This window comes from Athene cunicularia (genome assembly GCF_003259725.1).
Source record: "Athene cunicularia isolate RWA chromosome 1 unlocalized genomic scaffold, athCun1 chr1_part1, whole genome shotgun sequence".
Taxonomy (NCBI): Eukaryota; Metazoa; Chordata; class Aves; order Strigiformes; family Strigidae; genus Athene; species Athene cunicularia.
In genome coordinates, this window is record NW_020799091.1 from 40,952,961 (window position 1) to 40,967,936 (window position 14,976).

Here is a 14,976-nt window from a genome sequence, read left to right on the forward strand (position 1 = left end):
AAAAACAAACCCTCTCGGTCAGTTTAAGCATGTTGCTCTTAATATTTGTATTACATTTTCCTGCTTAAACGAATCAGCAGTCAGAATTTTGACATCTTTCTGGAGATTATAAAATTGTGACTCATGTCCTCAAGAGTGTTTGAGCATTTGTTTACTTCCTTTGATACCAAACGTAGGAAACAAGAACCACAGATAGAGCTTTGGCACCAACCTCCTGAAAGCTCAAATGTTTTAAAAATGCCCAGCACAGCTTTTTTCGAAACTGCTATAACAAATTAGGTGAACCCTAGCCAGACCTGTTTATTTGCCCCAGGATAGACCTGCTGCTTGGGTACTTGAAGGCCATCCCCATTTTTCATCTTTTATCTACCTAATTTAAATGGCTTCTTTTCCTGTTTCTAAGAATCCTTTCTTCTCAAAACTCCATTTAGATAACATTTGATAGGAAACCTGATCTCCTAACTCAACACAAAAATGTCCAGTGTGTGGCAATTATTTCATGATTAAGTGTGCAAAAATCAATATTGTAATTGTACTGCCTGTAAGTGCCCAGTTGCTGAAACCCAACCCACCCACCTCAGGGCACGGCTCAGCCCCTCAGGCCAGGGGGGGCACCTCAGGGAAAGCGTATTCTAGAAATAGCCAAAAACACCACACAGACAGAGCGAGATGGGAAAACAGAGAGCAGAGGGAACACCAAAGTTAGGGAAAGAGGAGTAGGCGTTCCATGTTAGATATCCTCACTGCAGGCTGTGGAGGACCTCACACCGGAGCATCAGGGTACTTTCCTGAAAGACTGCAGCCTACGGAAAGCCCACGATGGAGCAAGGGAAATGTGTGAGGAGAAAGGAGCAGCAGATAGGAGCAGTTATGGACTAACTGCAACCACCATTCCACATACCCCAGGACTGCTCAGGGGTGGGGGTAGAGAAATTGGAATGAAAAATGTAACCTCAACCTGGGAAAGAGGGGAAAAAAGGTGGTTTTTTAAAATTTGACTTTGTTTCTCACTACCCAGAATCTATTTTATTAGCAATAAATTACATTAATTTTTCCCAAGTTGAGTCTTTTTTGCCTGTGTCAGTAATTGGTAAGTGATCTCCCTGTCTATCTCAACCCATGAGCTTTTTTGGTCCTATCTAATGAAGGCGAGTGAGTGTGTGAGTGGACGGGTGGGCATTTGGCTGTTAGCCAGGGCTAATCCACCATAATAATGCACATGTAACTGCAAATTCAGAGCATCCCTTTTCTCCTTCCCTCATTGTAAGTGCCTAAATGAAGATGGAGACTAAAAGCAATTGTAATAGAAATACTAATGACAATAATAGAAAATATATTGCTACTTCTTTGTTGAAAGAATCAGATACAATTCAGATAGATATTGGTGAAAAAAATATTTTCCTGCAGCATTTCTCAGTGCTCTTGCACTTTTCTTCAGAGAAACCAAATACCTATAAAACTTTTTTTTTTTTTTTTTTTTCCCCTCAAATAAAAGATGATTTGAAAGGGCACGTAAATAGTTCTATTTTTTAAAGGTAAGATTAGACAATTCCTTGCTTTTTGTCATCTATCATAGATCAATAACAGTGCATGATATTTGATATAAATGAAAGCAGCAGGTGGAAATACCAAGTCCACTAAAGCACATCTTTGACGATGTGGCAATCAATAAAGGGCAGAATTCCCTACTCCTTGGTTCTACAAGATATTACCATGTGAATTAACTGCTTCCCAGTGCAGGCCTAAGTCATTACATTTGAGCTTAACTCAAAGTACTGCTGTGATGTTCTACCACTTAAAGTCAATCTGCAGATTGTATTCACAGTTGAGAATGTTTTCTTTTTGTAAAAGGAAATTTTACACAGATTTACTGATATCTTTTAAAAAGAAAAGAGCCAGTCTTCTTGCTGTGAAAACTATAGTAACATAAAAGAGCGTGGATCATTTCCACAATACAAGTAAAAATTCAGGGATATTTTTTGTAATGTAATTTTTATGGCCATATAATAGCAAAATCTATATAATTTTCAGTTATGGTTGTGTCAAGAAATTGTTTGGAATAGCATAAATCTGTATGATGGTATGTCTTTTAGGTATATATTCCAGAGGAAAGTTTTTAAACTTAATTTCATTTTTACTTACAGTTTCTCATTATAATAAAAATTTGGAAATTAAATTACATTAATAAAATTAGTGTAAATATTCAGTGTTCTTAGGGAATGTATGATTCATATATTAGAGACTTTTTAATGGATAGCTAATAAATAGCTACTGTATTTTGGAGGCAACCACATTTTAAATATAATATTTAAATTTCAATTTACTGCATTGGAACTGTCAACTAGTATTTTTCTTTTTGATTTTACAAATGAAGAAATTAAGACATAATCTTGAAACAGTAAGTGACAGTTTTAAGAAGTTTCTGGAAAAAGTAAGATTCTTTTCATACTTTTGATTCCTTAGTGCTTCTGACTTACATTGTAGAAGAATATTTCGACTTCAGTATTACCTCCTGTAAACTGTAGAATACTAGTTTTATATTGCATATGTTGCATACTAGCTACATGTCACTTATGTCATCCCCCAAAGAACCATTGAAATTATCCCAACTTCTGACCTCTCCTGTTATCTGCATAGAAAAAGCACTATCCTTTCCTGATTTTTTTTTTTTAAGTGTAAATCTCCATTTCACATTTAATGTCTTAACACCCACATCTACTGGTGATGTGAGAGAGTACATACACTCTAATTTCCAGTCTGTGTAACAGGGTTGTTAACAGTAACAAGACAGAAAAGACTATGCTATTTCCGAATCAGGAGAGACTACTGACCATGTTTCATCCCATGAAACTTTACAGTTATAGCAAGTCCTAGAGTAGCTACCAAAGTATATTAAAAATTGATAAAGATATCAAGTTTTTTTTAAAAAAAAGTATAGTAAGGCTAAAAATCTCCACACTTCATTACTGTTTAATTATAAGAAAGGTGTACGGATGAAGGAGATGGACGCTCCAAAGCCTCAACACAGATCATTACTGCTACACAGCACCAAGTGTTGATTTGGGGAAATAAAATGTTACTGAAAAGGAAAATTATTGGAATCCAATCTTTGGTGTCACATGAAAACAGGTAATATTACCCTTTCCATGAACCTATAAACATGCATTTAGAACCTGATGAGAATTTTGTGTACAGCTTCCTATCTCCCTATCTTTTTTATTCTCTCTCTGCCATCTGAATTGTATCTATTTCTATCCATCTGTTCCTTTTCCAACTGTAATACTTCTGTTGCTTTTCTTTGGTATGACAGGCATTCTTAATAGTCGTGGTACCCCCTATTCTAACTTCACAATTTCAGTTAAACTTCCTTCAGTATGAATAACCAGAAATGAACACAGTAATCCAAATAGCATAAATATTTTCACAATGAATAAAACTTTATGCATTTCTCAGTTGCATTTTCTTTTTTTTTTTTTCCCCCCAGATTTCTTCTACTGCTTTCTTTGTACAAGGTACAGAGCTTTTTTTCTGTCTTCACAAGACTTGTGCATTCACATGTATACTATTAAATATTCAATTTGTGTTGCTTCTTAGGGTCATCCAAATACTTCTGTAGAATAGTCCAACATGCCCCATATGATAAGGTTCCCTCTGATGTCACTTTGAATGGTCTGATAATTTAACTAGTGTGCTCCTTCTGTTACACTCCTTCATACCAAAGCTGATCTTTAAAGATTTTTAAAGAATTCCAGCAGTAACTTTGTGAAATCCTAGTTGTGACATAGAGTTCTTTTCTTCTTAAAATACCTGTACTATTTTTTTTTTTTATTTTAAGTAATTATTTCCTGTGTAATGCCAGATAAACTGCTTTATTGAAATTCTGGTAGAATAAATCTGGTATGTGTCTTTCTTTTAGCTAGAAAACCACCTATCCCTTCTATTAGTTGTTCTAGCTGCCCCTTACATTTAGGAAGCAACTTAAGAAAAGAGATATTGTTTGTGTTCCTGACTGAAGGATAGTAACTACTGTATCTTATTATTGTGGGAACTCTGAGGGTAACAAGCAGGTGACATTCGTGCTGGGAGAGGAAGATGTTCCATTCATGGGTGAAACAGTACGGTGACCTCAAAATGTAATAATGCAACCTGATTATACAAAAAAAAGTACTCTTTTTTTTTTTTTTCCTGAATTTATGATAAATTCAGCAGGATTTTATGGCTTCAATAATTAAAAGTTTTTTTCAGACTGGATTATGATGCACACGCTGACACAATCTTTTTCAGCTTTTAGGGAAGATTTTGATATAATATAGCATTTTCAGTTTAAATTTAAATAGTGAAGTAATATTAATTTCTGTGTGCCCTCTTTTGCCAAATACAGATAGTATTGCTTTCCATTTGTTTGAGAAGCAAAATAATTTATCATTGACTTGTACAGATATGAGTGAGCTTCAAAAAGTAAGTAATCATAAAAAGGTTCAATAAATTAAGAACTAATAAGAATTTACTTAGTCATCTTAGATCCTGAGGAGATCAGAATCAGAATTTCCACCATAAGCTTATAGCAAAAGGCAATTTTAAACCAATTTTATGGTAAAATATATCATTTTTTTTCTGCTTAAAATGGTTTAAACTGGAAAACCAATGAAGTGGACCTTAGATGTAGAGAAGAACACAAATGGGATAGTTTCCATCATTAACACACAAAAGAAGAGACAATCTTTTTTGAAGTATTTAAGAAGCTCACATTTGAAATATTTAGCATACAGAATCCCTTTTATGTAAAGTGCCCAAAGCACTGTGGGAGATATATACACCCGTAGAATAGCTTCTAACTCTCTCACTTCAAAGGTAGTCTAACCCTGCTGCATTTTATTTATTTTACTTATTTAATTCAGTGCAGAAGAAAAGGAACATAAGAAATAACCAGGAAAAGATTCCTCAAAACTTCTATGCTAAAAAATAGTTTCTCCTTTGTCAAATATTAAAGCCAATCTCTTGCTTGCCATTGAGACATCCATTTATAATATCCTTGGAATTTCTTTACTACAAAAATGAATCCATATTTGTTTTCCTATTTCAAAGTGAAAAGTTCAGATGAGGAATGCAGCATATGTCAGTTGTGTGGAACAGCAGTGTAGTAAGAATAGCACCAGACTTGCAAGTTTTGGTCCTTACATATGTTTTCAAGTCCCAGTTCTTGGCATATGGAATATTTTTTAAAGACGAAAAAAAAAAAAAAAAAAAAAAAAAAAATCAGTAGTATATTTGTTTCAGTGAGACCACTGCTTTTCAGTTTCCAGCTGTGTCCAATCCACTTTTCATTTAAAGGTGTTCTTATGCAATTCATGCAAAATTCAGTTAACCATTTATTAACTAAGCATTAAATACATGCTCAGCTGAGCAAAAGAAACATACCTGGAATATATATACATAACCACATGTACCTCTTCATCATTTTAGATCTATATTTGCAGGATTATTTGCCTAGATCTTGTCTCTGCTAGTTGGCTGCATGGCTTATGCACTATCAAAACCACGTTCTTTTAGAGTAACAGGATTATTAAAGCATATTTGTCCATTTGGTCTACTCTGGAACATTTCAATGCCAGCATGACTTAGTAAGAGAAAGCAATGACAGCTTAGCCTTAGTGGTAGGTATAAAATACTATAAATCAAATATTATAATATTAATAATTAATACTTCCAATAAAGCCTATTTAATCCAGAGTTATTCTGCAAATAGGACACAACCATAAGATGACAAACTCATAAAATTAGTTAACATTTTAAAGCCTGTAGTTTTAATTAATTTGAGATTCTATTTTAAAAAAATAATACCTACATATTTTTATAATGATGGGATTATGGGTACTCTGTCAGACCTCCTGCTGCTGCTGCAGAAAGGTACACAATTTCCTATAGTTCTTCTAACATAGTTGGTTTTGGGATTAAATTAAACTTCTTGTTTCAGTGAATCTTGTAGTCAATAGAAAGAGTCTGACTATGCCAGAAATCAATTCACCCTACTTATCTCAAGCCTGTATCTTAGGTCTGATAAGCACAACTTAATATAAAGGATTTCTGAGAGTTTTTCCAACTGTATAATAAAACTGAATAATTTTCAACTGGAAGAAATAGGGTAGGCAAAATTTAGTGCGTTGTTCAATTATACAATAGCATAGTCTACCATGAAACCCAATAGCCTTAATAAATCCTTTTTTCCCTCTATACTTTATCTCCCAAATTTTATTAACTATTTTTTTAATGGCCTCAATATTTTCTTTCTCATTCCATCTCACATCCTTTCTTCCTTGCTGTTCAGTAGCAATAAAGTATGAGGAAAATAATATGCCAGAAATTTGCCTTATTCCATTGCTCCCACTATTCCCAAGGGATTCTTTACTGACAGCCCTTTATTTATATTCTGTTGACTACAGTGGGATTCACCTTAAATATCAAAAATATAGAAGTCAGAATCTGAGACAGTCCTCAGGTTTCCTATATAGTTAGTAGAGAAAAATGGACACTTACAAAGCACAATTCATGCCGTCCTAACACAAATGTCTAAAATAAGTAAGACAAAGGATATCCTAAAAGTACATCTTTCTTCCATTAGGAAATTAGGATGATTGTCTTAGCTGTAGAGGCCTATACAAAAATAACTGAAGTTGTGTGTCATTATTTCCTTCCCCACCTATGTTTTATTACAGTTCACACCACAGTCTTTTTCGTCACATAGCTAAAAGCAAGTACTTTACAAATTATAAGCAACAAGTAATACATAATAGTAAGTTACTATAAATGAGTTTTAATAAGTGCCACAATAAATTTTTTAAAAGTGAAAGTTATAAAAGAGAAACTATGAAACTGAGCACAATTAGAAATTACAGGTTTAATGTAGTCTGATTGTTTTGAGAAGAATCAAATTTCTGTTTACTTGCAGTGTGAATGTAGTTGCATTCAGACAAAAAAGGTTTCATTGGTCAGCGTTTGGCTGAATCCAAGTATAAAATGCACACACAACAAATCTTATCACTGGGTACATGACTATATTAGATGGATAAACTTGGTTGGTTAACTAGAACTGACATATACAACATAAAAGTCAGATGAATCAACTGACAATTTGTCCTGAATTGGTTTATACCTTACACACTGACATGTCAGGTCTATAGTCTTAAGAATTTGATATAAATATTAAACAAAATTAATGAAGAAAAAATATAAATTACTTATTTCAAGTAAATGTAAGTGCCATGAGATATATGGAGAGGTGCACAACTGTGTCTACATTTATTTTAAAAGACACCCTCTATTACAGTATGTTAAAAGTTATTTACTACTGTGACAGTTATTCATCCCTCCAAGAAATGTGTTTCAACCATGTAAGAATACCCTACTCACTTGCCATTTAAAGCTGCTACTCCAACAGTGCTTCTGGCAATTGACATACTTGCCACAAATGTCCACTGCTGACTTTGAGGGTCCCACCTCTCAACTGTATTCAAATAACTCCAACCATCATGTCCTCCCACTGCATAAATAGGCCCTTCAAGCACTGTAACTCCTAAAATGGAGGAGAGAGTGAGAGAAGATAAAAGTATGCTTTCTCTATCAAGAGTAAAAGAGTTTTCCATAACACAAGTAACAAATGAACTTGCATATTCAAAGTGAAAATGGAAACACTGATTTGAGATTTGATTAATTAAAGATTAACAAGCAAGAATAAAATTAATACCACTGCACATGGCTTTATGAAAAATAGGTCTTGTCAAACAAACCTAATTTCATTCCTTGAGAAGATTGCTTGCTTCCTAGAATAACCTGTCAATGATGTGATAGTCTTAGATTTCTGTATACTGTTTAACTCACAACATTCTGATCGTGAATTAGATCTTTAAAATATCTTTAGAATGTCATTAAAGTACATGATTAATTATGGACTGGAAACCTGATAGATCTCAAATTATTGTCCACCTAAAGGGGTTTTCACTGAATGTAATTGCTCCTACCAGAATTCCATAGGAAATGGAATGAAGTCTGATTCAGACTTAATCAAAAATTATTTCAGTGTTTTTGTCAATTTTGTAGAAGAAAATGCACAATTTTCCACTAACAGGAAGCATAATGGACTGACACAGAATCAAAAAGCATATTAAAATGCTTAAGCAAGTAACTTACAGTGAGAAACTTAAACTGCTTCATAAATTTACCTTAAGAAAAAGAAATAACAAGAGAATGGGTACCTTCACAGGAAAATAATGTTGGATATATAAGGATTCTTTTATCTAGTGAAGAAAAGTAAAACAAATAAAATGTAAAACATGGAACACGAAGTAGGAAAAATTAAAATAAGAAACAAAATTTTAACTATGCAGGTTTTTAATCACCCATTCAAAGGACCTGATGAATTCTCTATCTCACAGTATCTTCAGTTAAGCTTAGAAGTCTCTGGAAGATAAGTTACAACTCAGCACTATTTGTTACAATACTCAGTTCAGCAATTCCATTCTATGACTCCATGATCCCAAATGAGCACTGTTCTGAAAAATCTCAGGCTAAATCCAATCCTAAATAAATGTGTCTTTTCCCACTCCATTGCACTTTATTTGAACTCACCAAATAGTCAGAAAACAGTAGATCATTAAAGTTTCAGAGAATGGGTTTAAGTATTTCTTGCAGAAAAGGATACAATTTATTTAAATCAATGCAAAGTTTCCATTTTTTGTGTAGAAGTGTTTTGTTCTTTTTCACAAAAGTCGTTCATTCAAAGCTTAGTCTTTAAAACCATATCTATCAATGAGTCTGAGTCTCATCTCAGTGTTCACAGAAAGTGTTCCTGCACTTTGAGTGTTGGTTTCAGGTTTTGTTTTGTTTGTTTCTTTTTTTTTTTTTAAAGAAAAACTCTAGTAACTCTTACTAAAATTTTCCTTCTTATAAAGTCGGAGCCTTGTCTTTTTCTGTAGAACCTCATGTGAACTCATTCTCCAGTTTCTTCTGGTATGAAGACTCTTGCTTATAAATGCTTTTTATTCAATCATGTTTCACCTATATTTTTCCCACGATATTAAAGTGGATATTAAATTGAACTCATGATCTATATAGCTCAATAGTTTATCTCAGAACACAAGCAGCAAACATGTGGGAACATGTGTTAGTGTTTGCAATCAGGGGATAATACGCTGTAGTTGTGGTGGTTTTTGTTTTGTTTTGTTTTGTTGTTGTTGTTTGTGTGCTTGTTTGTTGTTTGTTTTGTTTTGTTTTGTTTTACCTTATTATCTAATAGATATAAATATTCTTAAATCCTGAACAAACAGGTTTACATTGTCAAAATAGTATTTGCTAAAATTTGTTATAACAATACTGTACTGTAGCTTTTTATGTATATACTCTTTACTTAGTGCAAAGTTAAATAGAAAATCAAATTCTTGTTGGGCTAAAATCTTAATCATATTCAAAGAAAGTTTAGGTGTGTTAATATTTCTATACACATGCATATGTATATAATTGGTGTCTAAATGCACAAACTCTCTTACCTTCACACATAAGTAGAGTTGTATTTTGCAGAGAATTTCACAGTGGAACTATGATTCATGTCACAACACATCTCATCAGTTTTGAAGTTTCCACCTTTGACTTCTTCAAATAGCTTATTTATGCTTTCATTAGGACATAAGGAGTTGTCCTCAATTTACTTTTTTTTAATCTCATCCAATACTGAATACTTTTTATCACATCCTTTTATGTTTGAGATTTATTCTCATGTTTTTTCCTGTTGCGAATTAAGACATCCCAATTATTTCAGTCATATTTTGTAGAAAATTTGCTTAACTTGTGTCAGGGACTGTATTAGACTGTCTCAACATTGCTGCTGCACCACTACCACTTCCTGGCTTCAGCATCCTGTCACTGTGGAGGACTACGTTCTGAAGGAGATGAATTGTCCGTGAAGAAACCACGATATCCACCCGCAGCTGAAACAACAACATCCTTGAGAGTGCCTACCAGGCTGCACCTGCTTGCTAACCGGGTGGAGAGGAAATCAGGGTGAGGAAGACGTGCAGAGGCTGAAGACGCCGCAGGTCGCCCCCCCCGCCAGTACGACCACTGTGAACACCTGGGCATGCACACATGGAAGAACATGGGGCAGCATGTATTACAATGAGCTCCATGGAAATGGGCGGACTCAGGAGAAATTGTAGGGACTGGGGCAATAAAAGGCAATAAAAGGACTGCGTGCTTTTCCTTGGAGCTGGGACTTTGGTGGAGTTTGGAGCTTGCAGCACCATCACCTGCACCAAGACCAAGCCAACAGGATGTCACTGGATTCATGGTGGTGGTAATTAATCTTGCTCCATCTCTACTGTTTGCTTGCTTAGGTATTCTGACTTTTCCTTTCTTTTTCTCTCTGTCCTATCACTATTATCTGTTGTTACAGAAAATGAAGTTCACAAGGTTGTATGGCATCTGACCTTGTTTGTGTCTTAATCTTGCTCTTGGTATCATTTAAGAACCCTCCCCGATATTGGATTGGGAAACCTTGCAATCAAAAGACTGTTCTTTCTACATTTTCGTGGATTATCTTTTTTTTTTTTTTTTTTTTTTTTTATGACAATTAAAAGTGATACGCTCATAGCATAAAAGTAACGGATTTTCTCTCTGCATTTTCTGCCATACTCTTTAACTGAGCCTTATACAGGAAATACTTTTCACTGGCTTCTCTATAATGAGAACTTTACTGGGTTTATACAATACACGTAGAACCCTGTGAGATGCACAGTTTTTTCAGATTTTTTCCCCAATGTCTTTTACTTTAGATTTACCAACTGCTGTTGTGTCATGAATTCATCTGGCTTTTAAAGTTCATCAGAGTGCTCTCTGAACTTGTCTGACCTTACTGAATAACTTCTACATACTTTGCTATCATGTTGTTTAATTCCATTTCCCCATAAATTAATCTTACATTGACGTAGATAAATGTTGTAGTTAGAAAACTGTCAAAATAAGAATGTTGACTTGGTGTGAGATTCATGTCATACTCATTTCCCAAAGGTGTGAATATAGTTACAGTTACACCAGTGAAGAAATCTGGAAGTTTATTTCGTTGGAGAACTTTAAGGGATTAAATACAAAATTGCCTGTTTGAGTTCACCAGTTTGCATTGCTTCTATAATAGGAAAATTTACTGGCAAAGCTATAGGAAAATTATTATTTCCATAAAGGACAAAGACAGAATAGCTTATGTACAAAAGTAATCTTCCATGCTGCTGACTAGAGTGCATACTAATTTGCTATGAATTTACATATTTAAAATCTCTTCAGAACATCAAATGCATTGACATCATTACATTTGCTCCTCAAGAGCTGGTCCAGTTCTGGCCCACTATGTTTTAAAATACCTGATTAATTTCATTCTGTTTTGATATAGTTGTGGCTTTATATGTGAGGGCAAATCATAATTTTGGAATATGTAAACTAAAAAAACCAAACAAGGTGCTGTATTCTATGAAAGTAGTATTATGTCTATTTTAAGTATTTTGTCTCATTTTTTAAAGAAAAATTTGCTTTGATATTTGTAGACATCTGAGAAGCATAAATGCAAAATGGAACAGATTGAGAAACCTGTAGTTACAGCTGCTATTGAGTTCCTATAATGGTACACCCAAGAAAACTAATGAATGTGAATGTAGTACATGTAAAGAATATAAATAGTATGAAGGAACTTCAGAAAGAATTACAAAAGAACCATTAAAAATCTAGAAATCTTGCTGGAAATTCCATGAGAGATGTTGGGTTTATAAAGATATTTTTTCTAATTGTAGTGTAGAAGTATCTACACAAATAAAAGACTGTATGATTAAGAGGCTAACTGTAGGAGAAATAATAAGATCTAATGACTGAAATTAGTAACCTCTTAAATTAAACCTAAGAATAATATTCTGTATTTTAACCAATGATGGTAAGGATTTATTGGAATTACAGATTTAGGAGTGTGCTAGCTTCTGTGTTGCGTGAAGTTTTCATATCTATCCTGATACATTTTGAGATAGATATGCACCAACTCCTTGAGATGACATGTCTTCAAGGAATAAATGACAGGGAGAAATTCTGTGTTCCTTTTGCAGACAGTCAGTCTACATAATCCCAGCACTAACATCACAGTCTCTTTGACTTTGGTATAGACTGTGTCTTTCAGTATTTGTTCTGGATGGAATCTGTCTTTTTTTCCCAGTTACCAACTCTGGAGTCTGGGCTAGACAAACCTTTCAAACTGATAATTGCAAGAGGTCTACTGATGACAGGTTTAAATGACAGAAATGTAAAATACAGCACATAGTCTAATATATCATGGCATAGAGAGTGAGATGCTTTGTGAGACAGACAACTCTGTGAGAGAAACACTAGGCCTCTACAGTGAATCTAATTGCATAATATGTTTTTTTCTTTCTTGTTGAACAATAAATCCATTATTTCTCTTCTACTCTTCATTCATGCACTCTCCTTCCCACTCCAGTGGGCTGATAAACTAGGAAGTCTCCATATCTTCCATCTATTAATCTATTGCTTAACACAGATTACATGGCACAGGTATAGGGGAGATAGAAAGTCACCTACTGAAAACTCACCACTCTATTATGATATATCAGAGACCTTTTGGTGATTTGGTCTGTCAAATAAGAGCAAAACGGTTGGATATTCATTCTTGGTTTCCCAATCATACCTCTTTCCAGAGAGTCAAGGCAAATGAAATAGTTTCCTCCACAGAAAAAAAAATGGATGTTATTTTGATACTAGTTTGCTCCAGAAACAAGTTTCTATTAAAATCGGATAGGATTATGCCAGATTTTCTTTTTCAGTCCTCCAAAGATTATTTTGGTAGGCTCAGCATTCTCACTGACAAAATAAATTTATGTCATATCTATAATACAGCTTTAAACACTTTTCTACAACTCTGTGACATTTTCCTCAGTTTATTTAAAGCTCTTTGGGCTAAAAAAAAAAAAAAAAAAAAAAAAATAGAAGCCATTAAAAAGCTCATCGAAAACTGGATGAACTTAGTATTAAAGTAACAGAATAGTATGAAGTTTACTAATACAAAGCACAAGACTAACAAAGATTAGTAATAAGATTACTTTGCTAGACTCTGCTTACGATGGAGAGCCTCACTTACGAAACTAGGAATAATGCTCTTCCTTTTTCTTGCTTCCATAGCTATGTATTGTATTTAAAAAATATTCAAGGAGTGGGATCCAGCACTCAGTTATCACAACTACCAAATCCCTACTCTTCCTCTCATTTTTCTTCTATCCCATTCTGTATTAACATGCCATATAATAATTAAAGCCCCTACAAAAGGATCTAAGGAGATCTATCCCAGAGCTTCCTGGCTACCCTGAAAGGGTGGATATCACATTATCAGTGTAGTCATTTCCGGACTAGGTCAAACTTTGGAACCTAGACATCCTACTGTTTGGGTAATTAACTCAATTACTAATATAGAAAAACTTAGTGACTCACAGAAGCAGCTCTAAAGCTTACAAAGAAAAAATTGTACTTAAATCCAGACTTCACTATGTCAGTGAAATAGATAAATATGCACCTTGCAATACTGGTCAATGAAGTAAGTACTCTTTATCAGACTTCACAGCATTCTGGGAGCAGTCAAAATAATGTTTTCAACAAATTTCCCATTACTTTTTTTTTTTTTTTTAATGCCTGTTTTTTTGTTTGTGTGAATAATTCCTTTTGATTATGCAAATTTTGAATAATCACTCTCAAAATATTGCCTTCTCAGTCATTGCTACTGCAGCGTTTGCTGAATGTATACAGATTTCAGTTATTAATGGGATAGGCATAAACAGGTATAATTAAAAATTATGAAACAAGAGTTGAGTGTTCAGGGAAAGTTACTTCCCTAATATATGCTTTCATTTCTTTAAACAACCAATAATTTGCTTTATGAAGCACGTATAAAATATATCACAGCAATAATAATTTTTATTAATCAAATAAAATCAAATCAATAAAGGCTGTTACTTCTGTGCTGCAATGCCATTAAGAAGCTTTCATTCCCTCTTCACTATTAAAATGATATTCAATATTTGTTAATAACAATACACAATGATGTATATATAGTTTTAGAGTTGGAAAAAAATCACTTCATACTGTATTGGGTTTGTGTGGAAAGATTTGGGGTCGACTTCTCTAAGAAGATGTTAGAAGCTTCCTCCATGTCCAACAGAGCCAATACCAGCCAGCTCCAAGACGGACCCACCGCTGGACAAGGCTGAGCTCATCAAAGACAGTGGCAGTGCCTCTGTCATAACATATTTAAGAAGGGGGGAAAAATGGTACAACAACTGCAGCCGAAGAGAGGAGGGAGAATATGTGAGAGAAACAACCCTGCTCTCACCAAGGTCAGTGAAGAAGGAGGGGCAGGAGGTGCTCCAGGCCCGGGAGCAGAGATTCCCCTGCAGCCCGCGGTGCGGCCCATGGTGAGGCAGCTGTGCCCCTGCAGCCATGGGGGGTAACGGGGGAGCAGATCTCCACCTGCAGCCCGGGGAGGAGCCCACACCAGAGCAGGTGGATGCCCAAAGGAGGCTGTGGTCTCGTGAACACCCTGTGTTGGAACAGGCTCCTGGCAGGACCTGCGGACCCATGAAGACAGGAGCCTACACTGGAGCAGGTTTGCTGGCAGGACTGGTGGTGACCCCACGGGGGACCCACGCTGGAGCAGTTCATGAAGAACTGCAGCCCGCGAGGACAGATGTTGGAGAAGCAGACTTCTCCCATGGGAGGGAACCCATGTTGGAGCAGGAGAAGAGCGCGAGCAGTCCTCCCCGAGGAGGAAGGAGCAGCAGAGGCAGTGTGTGATGAATTGACCACAACCCCCATTTCCTGTCATGCTGCACTGTTGGGGGGTGAGGAGGTAGTGAAATCAGGAGTGAAGTTTAACCCAGGAAGAAGGGGAGG

At 35.1% G+C, this 14,976-nt stretch overlaps 1 protein-coding gene across 1 annotated transcript in view; it reads right to left on the reverse strand.

The window, feature by feature from the left end:
* KLHL1 (kelch like family member 1) overlaps positions 1 to 14,976 on the reverse strand; it is a 237,967-nt gene that overhangs the window by 72,890 nt on the left and 150,101 nt on the right. The window contains exon 7 of the mRNA XM_026867823.1: positions 7,408 to 7,570. Within this exon, the coding sequence (XP_026723624.1) occupies positions 7,408 to 7,570 (163 nt within the window). The remainder of the gene's footprint in view (positions 1 to 7,407; positions 7,571 to 14,976) is intronic.